General features: G+C 42.7%; 1 protein-coding gene across 2 annotated transcripts in view; it reads right to left on the bottom strand.

Annotated features, from left to right (window-relative positions):
- Positions 1-25,415, bottom strand: part of DGKH (diacylglycerol kinase eta) — a 157,139-nt gene extending 131,724 nt beyond the window's left edge. For both annotated transcript variants that reach the window (XM_085059159.1, XM_085059165.1), the window contains exons 1-2: positions 25,228-25,415; positions 18,727-18,912 (exon numbers count right to left, since the gene is read on the bottom strand). In XM_085059159.1, coding sequence (XP_084915285.1) covers positions 18,727-18,912; positions 25,228-25,284 — 243 coding nt within the window. In that variant the 5' untranslated portion in view covers positions 25,285-25,415. The remainder of the gene's footprint in view (positions 1-18,726; positions 18,913-25,227) is intronic.
- Positions 25,416-25,824: the final 409 nt, after the last annotated feature.

Raw genomic sequence — 25,824 nt, 5'->3', positions numbered from 1 at the left:
CAGTGCTCCCAATAACACAGGGATGAGAGGAGATTCCTAGGGCACTAACACAGGGCACAGCAGTAAAATACTTATAGCAGAGAGTACCACTGTTCCTTGAACCACTATTTCCTCTGACACTGTCAAAGGTTGGCTGGCATCCACTCCTGACAGGTGCAGGAATGCCACAGCCAATGCCAGTCCAGCCCTGCTGACTCACTGTGGCAGGTGCTGCCCATCAGTTCCCCCCAGAAAAGGGAAATTGACCCCTCCAACCATGCCACTCATAGCTGAGAAACAGAGAGGAACCTTAAATGCCTGGCAGATGCCCATCCAGAGGTCATTCTCTGGGGTCGTATTATTGAAAACTCATTGACATTTACCATACATTCTTTTCTTCTGTTTGAACACTTCCAATAGGAAAAGGTGTCTGTAGACACATAACCAGGACTATGGACATTTCGCAAGTCCCATAACAATAAGCTACTCGAGCAATTGAGATTTCAAAAAGGACAGACAGTTCTTACCCTGCCACCTTTGTTTGCAAAATCAAAGTCCTCTTAGAGGCAACTATGTTCATGTAAGAGAAGTGATCTCATTTTAATTGCTTTTCCAATTAATTGGTTTCCAAGGCTTTCTTTATTTCCTGCAAGGATAAGAGGGTCATATTCTCTATCACACCCATGAATTTGTACAGATTAAGAACATCTACTTACTTCATCCACTAAAATCACAAGAAGCTGTTCACAAGAAAAGATTAAAGGTTTGAGGTTTGAATCTCTGGGGCAGATCTACTGCAGCCTTTCGCTGGTAGTCTGGGAGCTCAAAACAAAATAGACATCATCCCAACATCCTTTCCAGCAAGAAGCCTTTTGATCTTCCTCTCATGGAACAGTTCAGAAGTTCCAAAATGAGGCAGAAAAGACCTCTCTTTATTCCACTCCAAAGCCCATGCAAATCTGGCTATCTCTCCCCTTCCCAAGGGCTTCTATCCTGCCTCCAACTTCTCCAATATATCACCAGATAAGCCAGGCTTATGCATGCACTGATGTGTAAACAGACAGATTTTCCATGTAATGGCTTTGTAACAGCCTCTCTGGACATGCTGTTCTCTCTTTTGGGGAATGATTTCTCTCTAGCAGAGGATCCAGGTTGCCCTTTGGGATTCCTGAGTTTGTCATAGCTGCCTCTTCTTCTTCTTCTTGCCTGGGAATGAAAAAGCTTTTGATCTCAGCCTGAACAGCCATGAACTGAGGTTTGGTGGCATTACAGAACCATTAGCCAGACAGCCTCCATCTTCTTTTCCCTCAGGTGAGCATAGCAAAAGGCACAAAACAACTCTGAACCCAAGAAATACTACTTCATTATAACACATAATAAACCTATAAATAGTGAAAATTCTGAACTACCAAATGAAACATTTAAAAGGTTTGCATACAAACTTCTACCTAACTACCTAAAAAGAGGTAAAGGAAGATCTCTTGCTTTGTACATTGGCAATTCTCAGGGCTTTCCTCAACTGAACATGTTCTTCAGAAGCCCTTCCATCTCCTTCCATCACTTCTATGCCTTTCCTGTTCTCCTGCAATTTACCAAAAACTAAAGGTACCAATTCCCCTTCCCCTCCCCATCCCTCACCAGGAAGCAAAAGGGAGGAAACAGTAAGCAAGCTGTCTTCTGTCCTGTTCCACACACTCCCATTCATCTGAGGAAAAAACAGACAATATTTGTACAGGTAACTATTAATAAATCAATTTAAATACTTCTACCATCTGTCACAGTGTTTCTTGTTTCTTAAAGCAACAAATGGTCTGAAAACCTGGTATAAGTTGGCTCTTCTTGGAGGTCCAGAAACTACTTGTAAGAACAGCATACAAAGTACATGAAGAGGTGTCAAAATGGATGTTAAGTGTCTCAAAGCAGTAAGTCTTCTACTTTCATTTTCAAAGCAATCAAAATCTCATCTCCTAAGAAATCACTGCTTTTTGGCAGCCTATCTATTAGCAGGATGTGAATACGGGCTTTGTCCTTGAACTAAGATTTCTGTTTAAGGCAAAATAAAGTTACCCAGGCCCTTTGTTTTATTCTCCAACTTCTGCTCTGTTCATGATAACAGACTGCTTTAAACACTCTCAGATTTTCAAGAGCATTCAGCATCAACAACTCCCATTTAGGCATGTAAATAAGTCACTTTGGATTTGCTGGATGCTGAGTGTTCTTGAAGAGCTGACCCAACAACTACTTCTGTACCACTTCACATACTATTCACTGGATTTAAAGATGACATTGACAGACAGACAATGCACTACTCGGGCATAACTTTGACTGTTAGGCACACAGGGAGAATGGTTCTGTTGTGGTACAAAAATGCCTTTCATAATGATACGCTCTTCCGTGTATCTCCAAACTTAAGTGTTTAAATTACATACCTTGTACAGGTTTCCATACTGAAAATAAAATAAACTTCCTGAGTACCCTCATTTTTCAAACACTTCCACAATTCCTCCTTGGTTACAGCAGGTCATGAAACAGACACTTGCTCTTTTCTCCATACATGTGGGTACGTGTGTTTTAATTTGATATTTTCTTGATACTGAAACACTTGGGAGTGGTCATTATTGAATAACTGAAGAGAATATGCCACGATTCAAACTGCACAGCTTGTACTTCTGGGCCTTTCACTAGGAAGGTAAGAATTCACATTCTTCTGACAACTAAAGGGGAGGCATGGACCTTCCCAGTTGTTGTCATGGATACAGCTGCTGAGAAAAATGTCATTGTACCCCCTGCAGATAAATGCGTGTGACAACTGCTTGGAATACATGGTGGTAAAACTACCACAGATGTTAAACATTCTCACATGGCCACCAGGTTCCTCTTGAAATGTACACTACTTTAAAAAAAGATTTTAAAAAGAGAAAAAAGTTATTTTTAAACATAAAGGTTATAGCATGAAGGAAGAAAAGGCTAAGCAGTTAAAAAAAAATGTTGGCACTTTCATAGTTCATGATGTCATGGAGGAAAAAATATTATGGAACAATAGTATGAGTAAAGGATCAAGTGTCAGCCCAACTTTGAGTTATCTGGATTTTGTCAGTGTGTGTTATAACAGTATTGTTAGCTACAATAACTGTATTTCTTAGGTCAATGGACGATTAAAAACCAAACAAATAAAAAAGGCAACAAACACACATTGGAAAATTCTGTACCAGGGAAGTTCTGATCCTGATTAGACCATCTCAAAGTGTTGGCATTTTTATCTGGACTAGAGCACTTGGAATCTCTTTCCACTTCAGCTTTACAATAACTATTTGCTGGGGACACAGATCACAAAAGAAATGAAGAGGCTGAAAACAGGAGACAGTTCTTCATTGAATCAAAGAGTCCTAGAATGGCTTGGGTTGGAGGGGACTTTAAAGATTATCTAGGTCCGACCCCCCTGCCATTTTCCACTTCCACTGATCTCAGATCTTGAAGGAAGTAAGGTGATTATCAGGATGCTTCTGGAGTGTTGCTGCACATTGCTTAGTGGTACTTCATTGTACCATGCAGGTACAATAAGGAAAAGGCAAATACTGTTCCTACACAGAACATACAAGGCTTTGGTTTCTCTTCTCCTGATCAAGTGGAAGCACACAATTCCCTCTCCCTCCTCATGTAATCTTTCAGATACCATGCTCCTAAGTAAGAACAGAGAGAAGGGAAGGCAGGCTACTCCTAGGGCAATCATTATTTTGAGTAAAGGAGCAAAACACCAAGGGCTGGTTAGGATGCAGAAAGGTGAGTTTGGTGGTGACACAAACAAAGACCAGAAAAGAGGAGGAGTAGAAAAGAGACCTGCAAGAAGCATAGAAGATATCCCCCCAAACTGAGGAGCTAATTCACCACTGTGCAAAAACCAAACAAATAAGGAAGCAGAACTGACCACCCTGTTATAAATCTTTCCTTCCAAGTATTTTGGGACAGGCCTAAACAATACAATGCTGTATTTTGCAGAGATATGTGAGCTACTGCTGAATGAAGCCCGTTGGAACTGGAAGCAAGATAACTGCTTTAGCATGATGTAATACCCCAACTAATTAGCTCCATTAGGAACAAAGCCCAAGAGGGCTGCACAGGATCCAGAAGGCAAGCAGTTCATTTTGGGCTACCTAGGGCACCTCACTATGGCACTGCTCTCCTCCAGACAGACACCTCCTTGATGTTATCAGCTGAAGTGGTAAACCATGAGACAATAAAAATAATCATCATCATCACCACCACATGCAGAGGCACAGTTTCACAGGAAAAGTAGCTGTGAATTACATGCTGTAAAAAAGAAAGGTGAGAGCATCCAATTACACCCCAAAAAGGTTGGTTGTTTCACCAAAGCTGAAAGATAGCACCTCCATTTGATGAGCACAGATCCTGCCTGAGCACAGATTCCTACACTGCTGCTGTCACAACAGGTCATGATGTTCACCCCAGCCAAGAAAATAGCTGTTGATCAGCATTCTGCCATACCTGATCATCACTATGGCCCAGCACCCTACCCTGCTGTTCACTGCAACACAAGTCCTTTGAAGCTATCCAGTTGTTATAGAAAAGCCAAAAAAACCAGAAAACAACTTCAAACAGCTCACCCATGGCAGGTATCCCCCCTTCCCACCACTGTAACCAACAGTTTGGCACAGGCCTGTCAAACAGGCATTTGACATAATGACTAACTGGTACACAATTCAACTAAAGAAAACTATCAAAAGGCATTTTAAACTAGTGTTGAATAGATTATATAGTATCCATCCCAATTTATGAGTGATAACTTCCTTCTTCAGGAATTAAAATGTTTTCTGAAGAATCCCCAAGCTCATTTGAGAGAAGAAAAAAAAAAAAAAGTGAAAAAAGAGAAAAAAAAATAATTTGGCCTTTCTAGTTTGACAGATAAATTTTAAGTTCAAGTCTCAAGTACAGATAATTATAGCATCACAATATGCATTTCAGAACCACATGTCTTGCAAAATGGAAATTTCTTAATAGTTACAAAAGATTTTCCAGTAACTTGCATACACATCCCAGTCCTTTGATACCACTAGCCTACTATACCTTCCCTGATTGTGTAGCAAATGATTAGGGTAATATTTTTTTTTTAAATCAAAGTAAGTTCTTATCCTCAAAACACATATAAAGCTTAGAACATCATTTCACTCCTGAAAGATGGAAAGGGGTAGCTGGATTTTCAAGACAAGCAGTCATGCTTTACTATTTGGCCTCCAACAGCAGCAGTTAGAAATATACTAAATTCATGGAAGAGACACACCTGAAGAAAACAAGGAAAACAAACAAGGAGTGACTCAGAAGCTGCAGACTGCAGAAAAAGAGCAAAAAGTTTCACAGACCAAACACTGTCCTGATGGCAATATTGTCCCTTTAAAGATCCACCCACAGAATTAAGCCTGTCCTGTAAGCACCTCTCTTCCAGGAGAAAAGCTGTCACAAAGCCATTCCCATAGCAATACCTGGTACGATGCTGAAGATGGAACACCCACAGGTCATTTTGCTGAGCAAGCTGCCCCTTTTTCTAGGCACACATGTGTGCCTTTTGCAGAGGCCAGCAAAATCTACAGGCACTTAAGTCCTGCTTCTTATTTGCTATAAAATTTTGCAGTGTGATCTGCTTACTGTGAACACAGGTTAGGTGCATACTAAAAACTCTGCACGAAGCACTAAAATCACACTTCTCACTCTCACTGCTACTCCACAGATTCTCCTTATTTTTGTGTGTCTGGTTCTCTGTCCGAAGCAGGAGCTTACACACATGTGATTTAAGTACTACGTCCTTCTTTGCTGACGCACTGAACACCCTCTCCTTCACTAAGCCTTCATTTAAGCTGCTGTTGGCTGTGATGACACTTGAAGATGCCCTTAGAAGCTGAAAGAACAGTCCTGTTCATTAGCAACATTATGACCATGTCAAGGCCAAAACAAAAGACTTAGAGGTCACTGAAAAAGACAGTCAAGTTAAGCTTCACTGGGATGTGTACTTCCAGGTCTCCGAGACATTGCCCAAAAAAACTGTTCTTAAATTACTTTCTTGTTTGCAAACAATCCTCTGCCTCTGCTTTGATCTACCTTCAAAAGGAAGCTGTTCCACACATTAAATTCCATTTGAACTGCACTGATGAAATGTGCAGAGTGCCCTTTGCATCCTGCACTCTTTTACATTGAAGCTTTTAGGAACGTTAAGCATTATCTATCCCCATTGTTCAAATCCCAGGATGCTGACATCTCAAATCAAACTCTCCTCTATGCAACTTGTGAAAATAACAAAGATAAAAACCTCCCACCAATGCTCAGGCAGCTGCTTGCCTATATGCAATGAACTCGGCACAGGTTGCCAAGAGACTGCAATGATGCGCAGCATTTATTCCCAAATACTCTCAAATGAGCTTTCACTATATATTAACTCTGAGCAATAAAACATGCAAGACCATATTCTTGTTTCAGTTTAGAAATAGTTTTTATTACTGATATATAAAATGAGATAGGTTTAACAGACATGCTATGATGCTCTTTACTGGTAAAAAAAAATTAATTTTTTTTTCATTTCAATAATAAGCAATTTTCAGATAGCATATACAGAAATTACCTCATAAGCTCCACTCCCTAGAGCAAAAATTAAGTTCACATTCAGTAAAATTTAGGAGGCTCTAAAGAACAGAAAAACTCAGTCTATTATAAGATACTACTAGTGATTTTCAACCTTTCCATCTAAGAATAAGGCAATTTAGTAATTTTTAAAAAGCCACCATTAAAACTTAGGTGTCAGAACATTTTTCCTTATTTGCAATTATCAAGATGAATAATAATTTTATACACTGTGTACCACCTAAAGAACAAAAGTTATTTTAGATGTGTTTCTAATACAACCTTGCATACATTCTTAGGCCCTAATCATTGATCAAAATTTTCAAGCAAAATTCAGTGCTATCAACTTTTTTCCTGTGGATACTGCATATTTTTTCATATAATTTAGCATAAATTTATTTTTGCTTAAATTACATATCTCTTCAATGAAAGAAAAACACAGAAGTGCTTTTCTGTACATGACAAAACTCTGCCCACATCAAGAATCAGAGGTTTAGTATTGCTTAACACCTTGGGGAGAAGAGTTGGAATCACTATTTCTCCATCACCATATGCTGCGGTAAAACTGACTAGTGATGTTAGCAACAACCAACAAAGTTCATGCGGTCGAAGGTCAAATAAAAAGAAAGATGAAGCTTGGGCTCAAACAGAAGACCTAGTCTATGAACTAAACTGCACAGCTTGAAAAGCTGTATCATAATTTCCATGATGGTGTAGCAAATTTCCAAAGTAGTGTAGCACTATCCAGGCACCCTCAACTGCCTCTTGATCAACTGCACATTTGTCAAATCCTAGGTCATTAAATGTGATACAGAATGACACCAGAAACAAACAAGATTTTAAAAATAAAAGGGGCAATCATTTAAATTCTTGCAATTTCCTTTTATAGCACATCCCAGCTCCCCTGAACCCTGAGTCCCTCTTCAAATTCTAGCTTTCAAATATTAACTAAATCTGCATACAAACAGTCTCACAGCAAATAAATCACAGCCATAGTAGGGAGACTTTTCAAAAGAAGCAATCAGGCCAGAGTGGTCTCATTTAGAGGGAGGAGAAAGACTTTAGACCTTGATAAGCCGTGACATAATTCCATGCCATTGATCTGCAATCATGTATCATAGCTGTATCTGTAATGCAAACAACAAGTTATTTAGAATACTCTTAATTAGGTAAAATAAGTGTACACTGGCACATTACTGAATCTATAAATAGACAGCAATCACATCATTGTACTCCTGCCCCACATTACACAGTATGGGAGGGAAGAAGAATGGCACTTTTTTAAAGACTTTTCTTCAAGTTGCCGGTTTTGGGGGTTTTTTGCTCCTGAAGGTAATTTAATCAGACAAATCTTCCTCAGTAGACACCGGTTATCCTCAACAGTTGTGTAAAAGGAAGAGAAAATGCTTAATTTGTAATAAATCAGGAACCATATTCTATTGATCTGTAAGACATTCAAAGAGACACGGCTCTGGGCAACCAACTGTTGCCTTGAAAATGTCCCTGCTCTGGGCATGGGGGTGGGACACATGACCTCCCAGAGTGTCTGCAACTCATATTACTACTATGATCCTGTAACAACTTTCATAATTTTTTTTCTATAAAAAGTCCCTCTCTATAACCTCTCACACCTACACACAGTAATTTAAGCTACAAATAACCTTGGGGTATATTTCAAAGAAAAGGTATAATCATCTGTAACAAAATTCAGCAGAAGCTCATATGCCTCTTGCCCTGGCTCTGACTTATTTTTATTTCTTTTTACTCAAATAGAAAAATACAAGATTTCCCTGCTGTTTCCAACACCTCACTGTGAGACAGCCTCTCAGGGACACAGGTTTATCAAAATCTCAAAGGGTAATTTGAAATAGGACCCCTTTCTAAAACTGTTGGTAGCTGATCCCTGGCTGATGAAGGGTGAGGAAGAAGGTAGAACCTATGATGTTAATTCCTTTTACCTCCTCCTCAACGGTGCACACAGCAACCATATGAAAAGAAAAAATTACTTTTTATTTACCCTAAACAGTGTAGCTCTAAAAACTGGTCTCTGTGCAAGTGAGATCATCTGAAACACACGTACCATCAGAATTATGGAAAAATGCAAAGCTTAAGGAAACTGGAATAAAGACTATGTATTCTTAAAAAAAAAAAAAAAAAAAAAAAAAAGCCATTCACTGCAGTTGCATTTACCTGGCAACAGCAGGTAACATGAGATAATACACAAAAGCACTGACGAGTCTTTAAACATACGGTTTGACATTGCCAGCACATTTAATAGCTTACTTTTGACAGGAGCGCGTCAGAAGTTCTGTACTTACTAGTATCTCAAGTTCCTTTGAAATGCTGAAGAAGAAGCAGAACAGAGTCTTGCAATGCAGCATCAGAGGCATAGACAGAAATCTGACAACCCTCTGAAGCCTGAAGTATTTTTTTAATGCCTTTTATAGAAGTACCAAGTTGGGCAAGGGAAAAACTTGTTCGCTAGTAGACAGGATATAAGCACAGACCATAACTTGTACAACCTGCTTTTAAATTTCTGAAATATTATATGCCAGTGGATCAGGGAAGGTTTGAGACCACCAGCCTAAGCAGTAAACCATCTCAGGTATAAATTTTATCTCACCTGCACATAGTTCTGAGGCACATTTTGGTGATTGTTCTCTCTACAAAATGTTAACCAGTGGACTCTGTACAAGTAAAAGCGCTTTATTTGCTTCCAGAAGCACCACAGAATCATGTTTATTAGCCCAACATTCATCCATTTAAAAAAAAAAAATTACCAAACAAAAATTACCAAAAAAAAATTACCAAATTACCAAGATGCAATCAACTGAGCTACTATAAAACCCTCATATTCAGGTTATATGGAGATTTGTTTAAACAAGTTCACTCAGAGAAAAGAAAATCAAGTTTAACAACATCAGATAGATGGTTCTGAAAGTTATTCCCGTTTTTGTCTGTAATGAGAAGCTGTATTAATGGGAAAAATATTTTTTACATCCTTAAAAATTCAGATTAAATCAGAAACATTGGTTCTAAATCACACTAGCTCCGTATTGCAGATCTGCATCCCCTCTGCATTCTTGCCAGGCAGAATCAATGTATTACAAATATATCATTATATACAAGAAAAAAAGTTACTGTTTTCACCATGAACACCACCATATTTCAGTGATGGGATCCTTGACTCACAAACCCCCTTTTACTATTTGTGCTCTCCTTTTCACTTTAATAGTTCTCTGAGACTGAGGCCAATCAATGTTTGTCTAGAGAGTAACTCATGTGAAGCTCCCTGACGCTTCAGGCAAAAAATGACAATAGCTGAAAAATCAGCAGAAAGGGTGCATTAATTTTCAAGTCAATAGCTCCACAGTGAACCATCTGCTCCCAGGATTGATCAGTACCACTGAAGGAGGAGGCAATGAACGGTGAAAGTATTAAAAGGAGCAAACTCATATCTGAACTCTCTCCAAGACTCCACGCCCAACAAACTTTATGGTCTTTGGAAGGTCCTCTCTTTATGGGAACTACTGGGAGAAATCTTGCAGAGGCATAGACTAAAAGGAAAAGGGATGTCACCCTTTCTCTGTTCAAATTCGTGAAGAAACTGTGACAGCAGTAGGCAGGAAAGGAGGGAGAGAGCACAAAGCAAGATGTCTCTATGGGAGCGTTGAAACAAACACAGAAGTAGGTTCCCGTCCTCACGGTCAACAGACAGTGTGCACAGGGAGGAAAGAAGTCTGCCTGACGGGCATCTGGAATTGCTGGATAGACATGCTGATCCTTACCAACATCCTTAGCTGAACCAGAGCAAGCCACCCTTCTCACAAGCAGAGATGCCTCTGACCTTCCTCTCACTCCAGAGTATCACAGCAGTAATAAGGACTACCAACAGTCAAACTGAAGCCATTCAAACTCAGTTACTAAATTTAAGCAACCACACAACAGGACATAACTGACCAGAGCAGCATGACTGTCCTTTAGAACCACTTAAATCTCTGCAGGCATGAAAAACCTCAGCAGATCTTCCCAGCATGGAACTATGCCAGCAGTGCAAAATGACACTGAGGGCACAGCCAGCTCTCCTCGGCGAGCACATCTAGAAAGACCCTGGCAAGCACTGGACACACATCCTCCTGGCGGCTGCCCACAGAGGCACTCCTGTTGCTTCCCACCCAGAAAATATATAGGGAGACTTGCCACCCACAAGCTACTACTCAGTTTCAAAACCCTATTCAGGTTGCTAAGTGACAATAAACTAGTGCGATCTCACACAATTTGCAAACCCCAAGCGCTTAAAGGCAAGGAAATGAATTGTCCAGATCATCATGAATCTCATGCTGCCCATCTAATAAACAAATAAATTATCATCAAACGTAAAAGCTTGCTGAATTCATTACAATAATGCTAACTCTCCCAAGAGTACAGCTCAGGTTTTGTTAATGTGCTTTCAGTATCTAAGTGATGAAATATTCCTAAACAGGGACATTAGTCAAACAAAAAACTTGGCTGGAAAAATAAATTACTTGCTCTTTTTTCATAATTGTGCAATATATCATGATAATTCCTACATAGTAAAAGTTTTTTTAAGTCAACTATAATCTGACTCTATGTATGAAATTTTTATGGCCCACATCCAATGAGCACTTAAGCATCATCTTAATTTTAAGAAGTAATTAGTCACATAAAAGTGGACAGAACAACTGAAGTGTCTCAGTATGTGCACATTCTAGGTGTGCTAGAATAAATCTCTTAATTAGTTTTAAATAGCATCTAATATAGTGGTCTTATTTTTAGCATATCAATGAAATAATATTTATTTGGGGTCAGCATTAAGCTTGTTTGCTGTGATAAATGCAATGTTTACATTAAGAAAGAATGAGGCTTCTTTTCAGTATGATATGGTGGACATAATTTATGGATGCCCTCCAGCCAGGCCTTTTTTTTTTTTCTTTTTTTTCCTTTTTTTTTTTCCCATTGCGAGCAAATTGAGAATCATGGCTTGAACTTCATATTATCCAGCTATGGTACTACACTTTAGTAGTAGTTCTTTAGCACTTTAGTAGCCTTAGGTTCTGAGGTTTTTTTAAAAGAAAATTTTGGAAAATGAAAATGATTTTTCCAAGGCCAGAGGGGAAAGGATAAAACAGTAATGCAAGAAGGTGGCAAATAAAAATGTGAAAGAAAGAGTTCTCTCTCTTAATAAAGACAAAGTTCAGATACCAAAGTATCTGCCTGAAAAAAACTACCAAGCAAAGCAAGCCATGCTCTCAATAACTTTAAGGAGGTATTGACATAACTTCCCCCTACTTTACCAATAACAATTTTAAAAATCTCAAAAATTTAATGGCCAACCAGAACAAAATACTGGTCTTGTGGTTCCTTTGCAAGTAAACTACTAAGTACTCTCACAAGACATCAAACTATGTCTTAATTATCTCTGTCAGAGGAAAACAACCAAAACAGCATGACTACAGAGCATTCTTTTATACCCAAAGCTTCATATTTTGAGTTTCAATGAATCCACACATTACCTTCTTGTTTTGCTAAGATTTTGAGGTCTACAAACTACATATGTTCTTCTATAGACTCTTTACCAGAAGTATGGCTGGTCAGAGTTCAAATATAATGAGAGGAACAATTAATAAATAAATAAATATAATATAGCCTTTTGGAGTGTTCCAGAGCAAGAACATTAGTCTAAGCTGCCTTTTATTGTCTTCAGCTGGTCAAGAGAACTTCAATACTTCCCTCCAGATAAAGGCTTTGTGATAGCCAGACAGACTATTCTTTTACTCGCTACTTCAAATACAAAATCACTTTAAATCTAGGTATTCTGCTTTAGATATCCAAAACAATTTGGCTAGTCCAGCTAGTCATCCAGTAGTCATACAGCAGTCATACAACAGTCTTGCATCCTGCATCCTGACGTAACTGCTGGAAACAATTCAAAATGTTTGCAAATTATCTATATAGCCTTACATGGATAGAGACCCATTTATAGAAGAGTCCTTTCTTGAGCTCTGGCATAGCTGTTATGAGTCTCCAGGACTCTGCACATGAAATTCACAAGATAAGCCATCTTCGAAAGGGATTCCCAGTTGTCATTTATTCTTGAATAAGTCTCTTCTTGTGCTTCTTAAAAAACAGAAATTCTCTTTAAGTACAAAATAAACTCAATGTGTTTCACCCAATCTTTTTCACAGAAGAGCAGTCTTCTGCTCCTTGGAACAAAACATACAATAACCAAAATCTTACATTAAAGATGAAAGTGTGATTATCTTTTTTCCACTGCCACAGCTTACCAGCCAGCTGGAGAAAAAAAAAAAAAAAAAAAAAAGGTGTATTCATGTTATCTTACAGCACTACATAGTACCCAGAAGGGAGGGAAAAAGAAAAAAGAAAAAAAAAGACCAAAAGCAACATCCTCTGAAGACCTGCTTGCAAATACCTACTGAAAAATGTTACAGACTCCTCCTTTCTGGTCCTTAGCTAGCAATTCAAGCTTTGCCAATACATGCATCACTAAAATGCCTTAGCAGATTTCACTTCAGTTTTATACAAACATGCGTCAGAATTTGGAGTGGTAATGACCACTGTGCCTTAAATAGTGTAACTCTTTCCATTCTAACCCTGCTTACTTCTATACAGTGCATTCAGTCATTTTTAACTTCCCCAAACTATCATGTCTTTGACTGAAATTTTCCTTTAATGGACTCTATTTTGAAAGCTTATGCAAACACACAGCAATTATGAGAAGCAACAAATACTGCACACCATTTCATGCTAAAAACCGGTTTGCTTCATCCAGGCATACTCTAGAACTGAATAATATATATATGTATATGACAACTTACATACATTGCCCTGCACATACATACGTGTGTTGCATGTATCAGGAATACACACTAATAAATATTTCACTTTAAAACTAGGTTAAAGTCCCCAGGATGTGGTAAGAGAAACAAATTTGCCAGATTTTACAATAGTTGTGGGGAAAAAAAAGTTGCTGAGATATTTTACTACAGATGGATATACAGTACAACCAATTTAATTGCAGAATGAAAATTATGGAAAATATGAATACTGAAGACAGTTATCATGCAGCACCCTTCACTCTCTACTGTGAACACTGCCAGGTGCCAAGAACTTGAGGACAATTGCTGTGCACTTCCTTGCTGGTGTCGTTATTCATATTACTGCAGTTGAAGAATACATTACAAATTACAATGCATTTTGAAGCCGTGCAGATTCACATAATCCCAAGGCATATAAAGGATCTCCTCTGGGGTAAACTTTGCCACCATGGCATTGTCCTGAGAACTTCTGGTGCATATAAATCATGTTTCCTAAACCAGAAAGGAACGAACCACTACTTAGTTGAGTAAATTGGGAACCATAAAAACGCAGCAAAGCAGATTACATTGCAAAGAATGATGCAGGTATCACTCACAGCACTACACATTTAGGTGAATTAACAAGCTAGCTAATCTGAGAGAAATGTATACCAGAAACAAACAGGAAGTAACTGCTGGGACTTGGCACTGTCAAATGTCACCATATGGAAAAGGTTAGAAACTTTTTGAAGGCTCAGTTCCTAAATGGCTGGTGTTATCCTCTAAGGCAAATAAAACCACAGTGGGGAATTGAATTAATTTACTTTTATTACTCAATAATGATTTAAGGTCTCTCAAAAAATATATTAGTAACTCAGATAAGAAAATTCAAGTAACAACTCTCGCCATTTAACTAAGCAACATCATATTATCTCCACTAATCATAACACACTCATGCTTCTGAACATCTCCCATGTTACAGCAATTTCATTACTAACAAAAACCACTGGGGGTAAAGGAGAGGAAGAAAGCTTTGTTCCACATACCTTACAAGTGTATTTATCTTGCTCAATACACCACATTTTCTTGCATTTCCTGATTTATGCTTTCTGCTCCAGAATGTCTGCTTCATCCAAAAATAAACACAGGCCAGATACCCAATGCAGATTTGAGAGCAAAACACATATCCAACAGAGCTTTTGCATTAACTGGACATGGACCCGTTAAGTAGGAAGCCAGGTCAGTGATAAAAGTGCTATTCTTCATATCCACTTTTTTACAGAGTACTCAAGACAAGTGGGAACTGTAACTGTGCTCATCTGACAACTCTATTTCCAAGTATCCAGGGATTATTTCATTTATTCATCTTGTCCTGATCCTCAAGGTGAGAAGAATTTAAAGAGGAAAAGTGTGAGCTTTAATTTGAACCTTCCCTTCTACAATATGTTCCTGCAATAAAGAACTGAAGCAAGGCCATCTTTTCAAGGAATGTACATTGCACTACAGTGATTAACTTTAAAGGAACTAGAAGCCAACTGATGACAGGCAGTTTTCAGGCTGTAGCCCCAAGAACTGAAGTCATCTGTTTAAGGAAGGCACTGACTCTGCCTGTCTTAACCAGCATCTTTAAAAATGAAGAAGCCAAGTTTAACACACGCACGGAAAACTTTCCATTACTTCAATCTCCAATATAACCCTGTTTGTAACCCAGTACCATCATATATACTGCTTCAAAACTGTCTGACTACAGTTTTCCAAAGTTCTCATAAAACCAAAATGTATATTCTTAAAATGTTTGGATTTGGTTTTGTTTTTTTTTTACCAAGACACTTTTGATGTACTAAATATTCAGATCTCCCAAAATGTGGGGGGAAAGATGAGCAGACAATGCAAAACCAAGGATTGTTTCCATTAGGGATTTTAGCTCACAACTGCTCAAAACTTCACAGGGTACCTGTCATCTATTTATTAACTAGCATTTCCTGCACGGAACACATACAAACTCCACAGATGCAAAAGCTTCCACCATGAGGTTTAAAGGCACTAGCTTTAATCTCACAGAAGTCCTAATCAGTTTTGGTCCCGACTGCCCTAAAGGTACCTACTGCTACTACAGCGTCACTCTACAGCCAAGTGTGGGGCTTTAGCAAACAGCTCCTGGTGACACACAACATGCTGTCGCAAAGCATAGTTTAGCCCTTTACCACAACTTGTTCTCTCCTCCTCTAGCTGGCAGACACCAACATAGGTTGATCTTCAAGTTTTCTGTTTGGGGTAATTAACAATAGCCACATACTGACACTGACAGTCCTTTAAAGTACTCTAAAAATGTAAAGACTAGATATGCATAAACTGAACCTACACCCATAACGGAAGTCACAATGATGTCTGGCCATATTGCCAAATGTTTCTCTCAGCAGCTGACTGTAAAAGTAGTTCCACTGAAATCAAGCTTGCCAAGGAAGCTGCCATCCAATATGGGTAAGCTATGGGAAAACTGGACAACAGTCTTCTAAATAGAACTGTGAGCCTATCATTAGCGTATCACAAACAAGCAATAAACTTTGGTGTAATTACAACTGTCAATACGGTATTCTCGCTTTCCATATTCTCATTCTGTTCTTCACCCCCTGCCCTGAGTTAAATAATTAATTGTTTTTATTTAGGAAGAAAAGGGCAAAGATTAAAAACTCCCTTTGAGCACTACAGATGTTACAAGTTTTTAGGCTTATGCTTGTGCTAGTGAAAGGGGTTTGTTCTTGCACATATATTTGCTAAATCTTGTTATACACACGTTAAAAAAATCCACTCCTGAGTGATTCTATCTGCAAAGTATCACCATATGGTAGCTTTCACAAATGATCAACTGTACCAAAACATCTAAAAATAACATCTTCCTTAAGTAAAATAAAAACAATTACCAGCAGAGACTTTTGGGTATAGTTCTGAGCTAAGGAATCAATACCACGTTGCTGAAATGCTTCAAGTAAGTAAATAAGCAACCTCCAGAGAAAAATAGCACAGTCCTAAATGGCCCACATGCATCAATGATAAATGTAATATACATGCTTTGGGTACTCTCAAAAGTCTATTCTTAGATGTAAGACAAACCAAATCCATTTAATTAAAACCTTAGCTTACAAACACATCCACCAAGTAAGTGAAGCTTAACAAATCTAATTTGAATGAAAGGGACTAGCTGGGTAAAAGAGCAGCTCCCTGATGTTCCTTGCTCTAGTGGTTTCATGTAACCACTGATCACCAACTACTACAACAGCAAACATACAACACCCTTAAACTAAATGGGAGTTGTCTGTCTAAATATAGCTACTTTTAAATAATGCATTGTGAGTTATAAAATAAAGTGCTACTGAATTATTTAACTTGGGTCTCATCTTTAACAATGATATATCACTTTTAATTAAATGGAAAGAAAGATGTTTCTATTCGGAGTTGCATATTATTGTAAATTGCAACCAGTAAAGCAACGTTTTGACTCCAATTATGTCAGCAGTCAGTTTTTCCTATATATATCTGATTTACAGAAATAGAACTGAGACTCAAGCTAAGATAAGCAAAAGAAGACTTGCAGAGCTGTGTTATATCTTCAGGCGATCCCAACTTAGCATTCATTCACAGCCTTCAGATACAGAATATCCCACCCATCTGTAACAGTTGGCAAGAACTGGCTGGGATCTCAATCTCACAAACCCGTGTCAATACCATTCATAATAGGCATGTTTTCCTCATGCAAGTATAAACCTCTATGAGAGCAAACACTCAAATGCACTTAATATCACTGCAGCTAATAAAGGCATCATGCTCTGTAACTTTTAAAACGTTTTGAAGACTGCCACACAGAAGGGTGTTATAGCTGAAAGTTTGTGTAGGACTACGTTTCCAACGCGATGCAACAGTTGTATGTTATTTACTATAGTAACCTTTCAGCCAGGCCTAACATCTGCAAATGCAAAATTAACATTCAGCAATAAAACGGAATGACACATCTTGTTTAGGAGGTTTCAGGAAAAAGCTGCTTTCCACCTCACATAACGGAATAACATTACTGTTTAACAATCATGCTTTCTGTTTAAAGGTGGCTGCCTTCTGCACGCAGTGCATGGAGCAAAAGCCCAAGGGAAGAAAAGCACCAACTCGACAGGATTTCACAAACTACTATCTTTAATGGGTGCTCTGTAAAAAAAAACAATGCCACATGACCCACTGGGTAGAAATGAAACCCCAAGTGTGATCAGTCCAGGCCTGCATGGAGTCTTTTGCCCCTCAAAAGACACTTCCAGGAAAAACCCTGATCTTGGAAATCATTGCATCAGTAAGCTCTCCCCGATGGGCTGTTGTACAGACCCCATCCCTGACTGTGGACCATGCTTTGTAGAAAGTCATGGGATCCTTCTACACAGAAAGTAAGTCTGTTTCACTATTTTTATGCTTTCAAATGCCTGCTTGTTGATTTTACATGGGAAAAAGAATTAAATAAATACACCATCTATGAAAAAAAGTTAATTCCACCGGGACAGCTTCGGCAGCCCGAGATAGCCAATAAACTGCATTAACCTAAAATTTTGACAGCTGCTTTACACATCCAGTGCCACGAGCGAGAATGTATATAAGTTTACTTCTCTTTCCGCGAGGTGCCTTTCAAAGTGGAAGCCGCCTTTCCCTCCTTGGCGGCACTCCCGCTCCCGAAGGGGAGCCCGACGTGCCACCGCGGGCTCGGTGCCTGCCGCTCCGGCGGGGCGCACGGCGGCGGCCCCCGGGACCGTGGGCGAACAAGAAAGGGTGGGTGGCGGGTATGGAAAGTGGTGAGGAAGGGCTCGCTGAGCCAGCCCACCCGCGCCGCGGGGTGGCAGGGCGGGATCCCCGCGGCAGCGGTGCCCGCCGCCGAGGAAGAGGAGCCGGAGGGAAGGAGGGAGGGAAGGAGGGAGGGAGGCAGCCCGCAGCTTCCCCCACACCCAGGACGCCCGGCAGGGCAGGGCGGCTGCCGGGGCAGGCGGCTTCCCCTCCGGCCGCGCGGAGCCCCGCCGCCCCGGGGGGCTCTTCCTGCCAGCCGGGGACAGATGTGGACGCAACAGCTGGACGGGGAGGAGGGGAGAAGGAAGGAAGGAAGAGGCACGGCTGCCTCACCCCCCCGCCTGCCGCCGTCTCTCCCGGGGATGCGGGCGGGATGCAGCGGCCGTCCCCGGCTCCGGGCTAGCCCCTCTTTGGGATGGGGATGGAGAAACCGGCCGCGAAGGCGGCGGGGTTGGCCGGCTCCTGCCCCCCTTACCTTGCTGCGGATCTGGCCCGAGGTGGACACTTTCCGGATGAGTTTCTGGGGGCCCTCGTGCTCCCCTTCGCTGTCCGACGACTCGTCCGCCGGCCCCGCCGCCGCCGCCGGGGGTTGGGGCTGGGGCTGCTGCGGGATCCCGGCGCCGCTCATCCCCGACTCGGCCCCGGCCATCTTCCCGGACTCCTACCGAGAGAAAGCACACGAGCCCGGCTCAGCCAGGGCAGCCGCTGCCGCTCCCCTCCCCGGGGAGGAGGAGGAGGAGGAGGCGACCGGGAGGGTGGGGAAAGAGGCGGTGCGGGGGGCGGGCCCGGGGGCGGTGGCGGCGGCGGCAGCCGGGGCGGCGGGCGCTGGCGGAGCGGAGCGGGGCGGCCCGCCCGGCCGCCATCTTCCGCCGCCCCCTCGCACGGCCGAGGGCCGCGGGCCGCGCCGGCCGCCTCCGCCCGCTCGTAGGGACCGGGGCACGGCCACCCGCGGGCGGGCGGAGCCGGGCGGACGGGCCCGGCCCCCCGCGCCCCTGCCGACGGGGAGCCGCCCGGGGCGGCCGCAAGCTCCAGAGGGCGCCGGTGCCGGCCGGGCCGCCCCGGGCAGGAGCGTGCCCGCCCCGCAGGTGAGCGCCCAGGCGAGTCCGGGCGGCGACACGGGCGACGGGGAGCGGGGAGGGCGCCCGGCGCCCCCGCACCTGCCCGGGACTCCTCGGAGGTCCCGGCGTGGCCCGAAGGTGGGACGCGGCACCGGAGGAGCGCCGCCCCCGCCCCGCACCGCCGTGCGCGCTGTGGCACCGGGTGAGCCTCGGCGGGGAGCGAGTGCCGAGTTGGAACGCAGGGACAGCGCAAGTGGCGGCTGCGGGTGGCGTGCCCTGCCCCTGCCCCTGCCCCTGCCCCGGGCCGGCCGAGCGCTGTGCCGCTCTCCCCTGGAGCGCAGGGTGTCTCTTCGGGACTGGACGGACGGCATCTGATGCGATGGGCTCCTTGTCTGGATGCTATTCCTCCAGCCGGTCAGCCCCGTGGTAATTATCCATCTGCGCCAAAGCCTTGGACAGTTTTAGTAAATGCGTCTATTGCTTTCCAGTGGTTTTCTCCTAATAGCTTACTTATTATTTTATTCATTTTTGTCTTTGTGAAAGAGCAGCCCTTACTTCTGGGGAAAGAAAGGGTCAGTTTTCCCTTTTCATCTCAGATCTGGCAGCTCGCACGCTCTCGAAATGTCACCACATGTTCTGAATTGTGGGACTTCGAAATTATTGTGGCTTGTATGCAGTCAGTGTTCAAAATAAGTATTTAAATCACAGCAATACTAAATAAAACACACGACTCCTAACTGCGTGGACCGGATTAAACATAAGAAAGCAATCAATACTTGTGGCTTCTGTATTCCCACAATTCTATTTATATTTCCAGAAAGGGAACTGACATCTCTTAACATGCTAATATAATGCCAGAGTGCCTAAATACAAAGCATTTAATAAGGAAAAGTAAACAATCTATTCTACACTGCAGACACCTTGCCACAGTCTGAATTTCATATAGTCCAGGGTATCCCATTTCTTTTACTGGGACTTTTATTTCCAGTAGTGTAGGAGAAAGCAAATATTTCCATGAAGCCTTGGAGTTCTTGATGCTTATTTCTGTGTTACTGCTTCAAATACGATTCCACTACCCACCTCCACATAGGACCACTTCTAGAGGTTATATTTGAAAATTACCAAAAGTAACATTTAAAAAGTCAAAATATCGATTAAGTTTTATTTTAAAGGAATTTTGGTCAAATTACCTACATGCCCTATTAGAATATTAATAAGGTCTAAATCCTACCATTAATACCACATTGCAAAATAATTGTGAAACTAAGGACTAATTCTGTCCTGTCTCACTCTTCACCTGAGAGGGAGTGTTCAAAAACATGGGGTCAGACTTGAGCAGATGCAAGTATGCATTGCTCTCAGTGAATTAATTTCAGGCACAGCAAGGAAGAAGGATAGTGAAGCATGATGTGTATGGACACTTCGTCTTTCCACCCTCCTGTCTTCCTCTTCCCCATCTTAATTTCGGGAATAGTAAATTATGCCAGAACATGTCTCACTGCAATTCCTTAATTCTTTTGAAGGTAAATGTCACTTGAATATCACAAAGGGACAACAAGACATAGTTTCCTAATTAATGTTAACATGTATTGCATGTAATAGTAACTGTGGTTTGAGGAACACTTGATGCTAACAGAACACAAGCAAGACTGACTACATTTAATTCAACTGAATTAAACAGTGCTGCAGAACAATAGTAATTACTGTTAGAATAAATGCAATTCTTCAACTTCTGTTCACTTTTGGAGATTAACTATGAGCACTAGTTGCTGCACACTTTCTGCACCATGCGTCTTCACCTGGGCTACCCCAGTGTGATCTTCCTCACTGCTGACTGTCCAGACACAACAGTGTGGTTACCAGGAACAAATGCACCAGCCTTTCACTTCCAAGCAAGTCTCTTTCATCTTGGTAAACTTCAGAGTGCTATGAAAAAAATAAAGGTACTAGGAATGTTCTCTCAGGTTACTTAATGTGAAGATTTTAGTAGCAATAACCTAAATCTGTAAATGATAAGAAATGTGCCTCAAGAACAGTTCAATGAGAATATGGGAACGTGGCTTCTGTGAAGTACATAGTGGATTCTGTGAAATTACAGGTTCTAAAGTCTGCAGTCGTCTAATGTTTATGGAGTTCTCCAAAATGGAGAAACCAAGTAAGCGTTAAGCATTGTTGAAAATACACAGGTTATTCATGTTAGCACAGAAAGTTGTTTCTTCAAACATATACATTGCCCAGGCACAAAGGCAGTTTTAAAGATCTCACCATTTCCACTTCTTCTTTTCAGAGGTATTAATAGATAATCAGCGTCCAGTTCCAGATAAGGCTGCCTCAGGTAGCCATGAAGTTCACCTTAATAAGGACTTGCAACTTGACTTCTATCCCTTCATCTCACAGCTGAATTTCTCCCATGTGATCGATGTCAGACTCAATATGAGAAATATCAGATAGCACATTTCAGCTCAGTGACCACAGCTATGAATACTGTGGTACAAATGGTACCACTGCACTTCTGCAAATCAGACTCTTGAACAATGTGGGACTGTATGCAACCATTAAAAACACATGAAATATTTGCATGTGCTCTGTCTTTCACTTAATAGTTTCACACTTCGTAGTAATGACCTTAAATTTCCTAACTGAGGCAAGGGCGTAAAAAGCATAAAGAAAGGTTGGCATTTAAAGGACGATACTCAACTGATAAAAACCAGCTCTGCTGACATCATTTGTGCTGTGGCAATTAATATCAGCTGATGAGCTGCCCGTTATGTTCAATATACACATGCATATTTACACTGTGATATTGTATAGATTTTATATGCATATGTACACTGTGAGAACATTTTAACCACATTGAGTCCCAATAATAGGATATGTATTGATAAAATGCATATGTAATGTAGGAAAAAATCCAAATACACATGCAGTCTAGCTGCACTGAAAATTATAGTTTATAATGCAGATTACTGCACTATTTGATTTGAGCCGTAAAACTGATTCCTTTTGTAACAAGCATATATGTGTCTTTTTCCTCTAAGTCATTTTGGTATCTATAAACTAAAGGGTAGTACTTTTATATCCTTCACCTGAGAAAGTTGTTCTGAAGGAATTTGAATCAATAGTGTGTCAGGTTAACAATGCATTATTCATTATGTTTAAAATATTTTATTGAATCTCCTGATTCAATAAATGGTTAATGATAACTTTGTTTTTTAACTGGGCTCCCCACTCTGAGCAAGCTCATTTCAGATCTGCCTCTCTGAACTGCCTCTGCAGATCGAATTAGTGATACTATTCTTTCTTGACTTCCTTACTTAGCTAAGAGGAAGCCAAAATATAACAACATGTATCCATGCCACTGTTAAAGAAAGTAACTACATCACTTGTGGCTGGTTTGGGATTAGGCAAGGGAACCCTATAACCTGTAAGTTACAAGGAAACTACTAAACTATGTTGTATGCTTCAGAGTGAATAGGTCAAAACCAGGACAGGTCATAAATATAAACGGCTGCTTTAAAAATGTGTTAGGACTTAACTATGCATTTCAAGAGAAAGGTAAAGCCAAGACTCAGGTCTCATATCATATATGAAAGTTGTGTCTAGAGCTTTGTAAGTCATGTGTTATGCACATTTCTACTACAAAGTCACCAAACCACTCTTGGAAGAATGCAGGGTGAGCCTTACATTTTAAGTCACTTTTTCTTAGCTCCACGTTGGGATCTTACACAACTTTTATTGGATTCAGGAAGAGCTGTTCCATTAAAAAGTTTGCTGTGAGTTAAGGAAAGAATTTTATAGAAATTTGAAGTAGTACTTAGACAAGTCCAACCCTCATAGGCAAAGCACTTGTGCCTGTGTTTAATGTCCATCACTCATTTCTCAAAACAGCTATAGCAAGAGCATTTCCCAATAATCAGACAATTTACATGGATTATTGGTTTGCAAAGATTCAAAACCTGCAATAAATAGTTTTCCCTATCCTACTGCTCTTTGTTCTGTGTTTAAGAGCAGGGGAGGAGAGGTTTGTGTACTTTTTTTTCCCTTTCATCATTCAGGTCTTCACCTAAATCTCTCTTTGCCCCCATTATCATAAAACGCCTGCTTATGAGCAGATGGAAAGAACAATGTGGCTCTTGCCACAAAGACCATGTATTTTACCAGCAGGTTACCAGGTAAAGGATTGAGTGGATCAGCTGAAATTAGAGTCTTGTAAAGGAAATCGGTGCAGTGGTTAACCTTAAAACTACATTCATGGATGTACTCTTTAACAAATGCAGCGATGAAATGATAAACATGACCCAAATCCTGGCCCTTACTGGGGGAGGGGGAAATGGGGGGGGGGAGGCAGAAAGTGCTCCTTGTTTATCTAAGCCCTGCGCACAAAAGGAGAAGGGTTTGGATGCTTCAGCCAGGACTCTGCATTTCCAAGTGGAGAGGGACTGCAATCTATCTGCCTCCCGAGTTTCAGCTGAGTTTTGGATGACGGCAGCAATTTAAATGTCACTGTTTAATAGGATAACACATTCGCAGGAATTGACTTCACTGCCTTCCTCCCACGATGTCTTCATCTCTCCAGGCAAAAATCTCGGGTTTCCCCTGCCTGATCCTTTCAATGTCAGCTCCATGTTACCGGAACACACATACAGCTGTTTTCCCTATCACAACTGCATCTCCGGCAACAGTTTCGGGGCTTGAGGACTGCAAAGGGCAGCAAAGGGGGATGTTCAACTTAACAACAAAAATGAGGATAGTAAAAATATATTCGTGAGGGATACAAATCCTATCAAGGAAGGAAGCGAACTTAGTTCATTGTGGGTATCTCCAGGGCTCAGCTGCTGCTTTCCTGAGAGTGTGCACACTAAGCCACGCAAAGTGTGGGTCTCCCCCCATCTGCTCTTTAAAACTGGGTTTACAACTAAAACCTGGACCAACAAAACGAGTTAGCAAAACATGGTACAGCCATCTAAAGGGGAGCTTGGCAGTGGCACGGGTCCACACTTCATGTTGCCTCACCAAGTTCAGGGCCAGAGGCAGCCTAGCCTTGACCTCTTAGATAGCCTGAAATCTCCCAAGCAGCCACCCAAAGCCTATTTTTAGCACTCCCTGCCTGATGTGTGTGTGTGTGTGTGTGTGTGTGTGTGTGTGTGTGTGTTTGCACAATGGAGAAAAGCCCAGGAGCGGGACCAGACTGCCCTGAAAAGGGAAATCTGATTTTATCGCCTGCTGAGGATGCCGGTGACATGATTTCCTTTGGTTGGAAGGAGGGTCTTCGAGTTGCTTAAACAAACCGCAAAGGCACCGCACCTCAGCTTCCCTCCTGGCCAGTTTGGGCACTCCCCTCCCTTCGAAGTGGCCCAAAGGCACGCACTTTCCCCACACCCCACAAAGCAGGGTGGCAGCAGGGTACCCCCAGCCCCGTCCCGCATTGCCGACCCATGAAAGCAATTCCCAGCCTAGCTACAGAAGAAGAAGGGAGGGAAAGTGTTGAGTGTCTTTCCTCCCAAAGCTGCTTGGACACGTTGCTTTTGCTGTTTTAAGAGAAGGCGTTTAACGGTGTCAACATCCAACCCACCCCCCTCGGCAAAGTTGAAGGCAAGGCTCTCGGTGCTAATCCCAGGCTTTCCACCCGGGCAGTGAAACTCAGAAAGGGCAATGAACTCCCCGTCTCCCAGAGGGACGAGCTCGTCAGCAAATGGCCAGACACGGCGGGGGCGAAAGGCTCCCACCCCCCCGCTCCCCGCGGGGAGGGGACGAGCGCCGGCGGCGGGGTTTGGCGTGGAGTGGGGTCGGAAGAAGGGAAGGGGGGGGTGGGCTGGAAGGCACAGATAAGGATGATAGCCCGACCCCCCGGCAGAACAATACAGGCAGGAAAAAGGGTAGGAAACGCCTGTGCAACGGCAAGGCACGCATGTACCTACCAGCTCCTCCCAGGCGGGGCTGCGGGCGCTATAGGAAGGGTACCCATGCTCCTCCATCACCCCGCAGCAGGTCCCCGACCTCCGCGGGGAGAGCGCCGGCGGGCAGCGGAGCTGGGTCCGAGGGGCTGCGCCTCCCTCCCGCCGCTGCCGCTGCTCCGGCTGGCAGCGCTTCCCCGGCGCCGCTCGTCCTCCCCCCACCCCGGCCCCGCTCCTCCCTTTTCTCCCCCGGCCCTGTCCAGGCCCCCTCCTCCCTCCCCGCCCGGCTCCTCTCCCTCCCACGGCCACCGGGCTGAGCCCCGGCTCCCGGGGGAGCCGGCCTGCAGCTGCCGCGCCGCTCACATCATCGCCTCCTCCCGCCCCCCGCACGCCCGCCCGCCGCGCCGTCCCGGGCTCCCCGCACGCCCGGCCCCCTCCCGCCCGGGCAGCCCGGCGGATCACGGGCAAATCGCCTTGGGCGTAAGCCGGTTTACGGCCGCTCCTGCTGTCGGCGTCGCGGCGCGGCCGGCGGGCGAGGATGCGCCCCGCGGCGCGGGGGGAAAGCCCCTCGGAGCGCCGGGAGCCGCTCCTGCCCCGCCGGGACACGCCGCCTCCCCTGGC

This window comes from Lichenostomus cassidix, chromosome 1, assembly GCF_008360975.1.
Source record: "Lichenostomus cassidix isolate B80296 chromosome 1, HeHo_3.0, whole genome shotgun sequence".
Classification (NCBI taxonomy): Eukaryota; Metazoa; Chordata; class Aves; order Passeriformes; family Meliphagidae; genus Lichenostomus; species Lichenostomus cassidix.
This window is presented reverse-complemented; position numbering and strand designations above follow the sequence as displayed.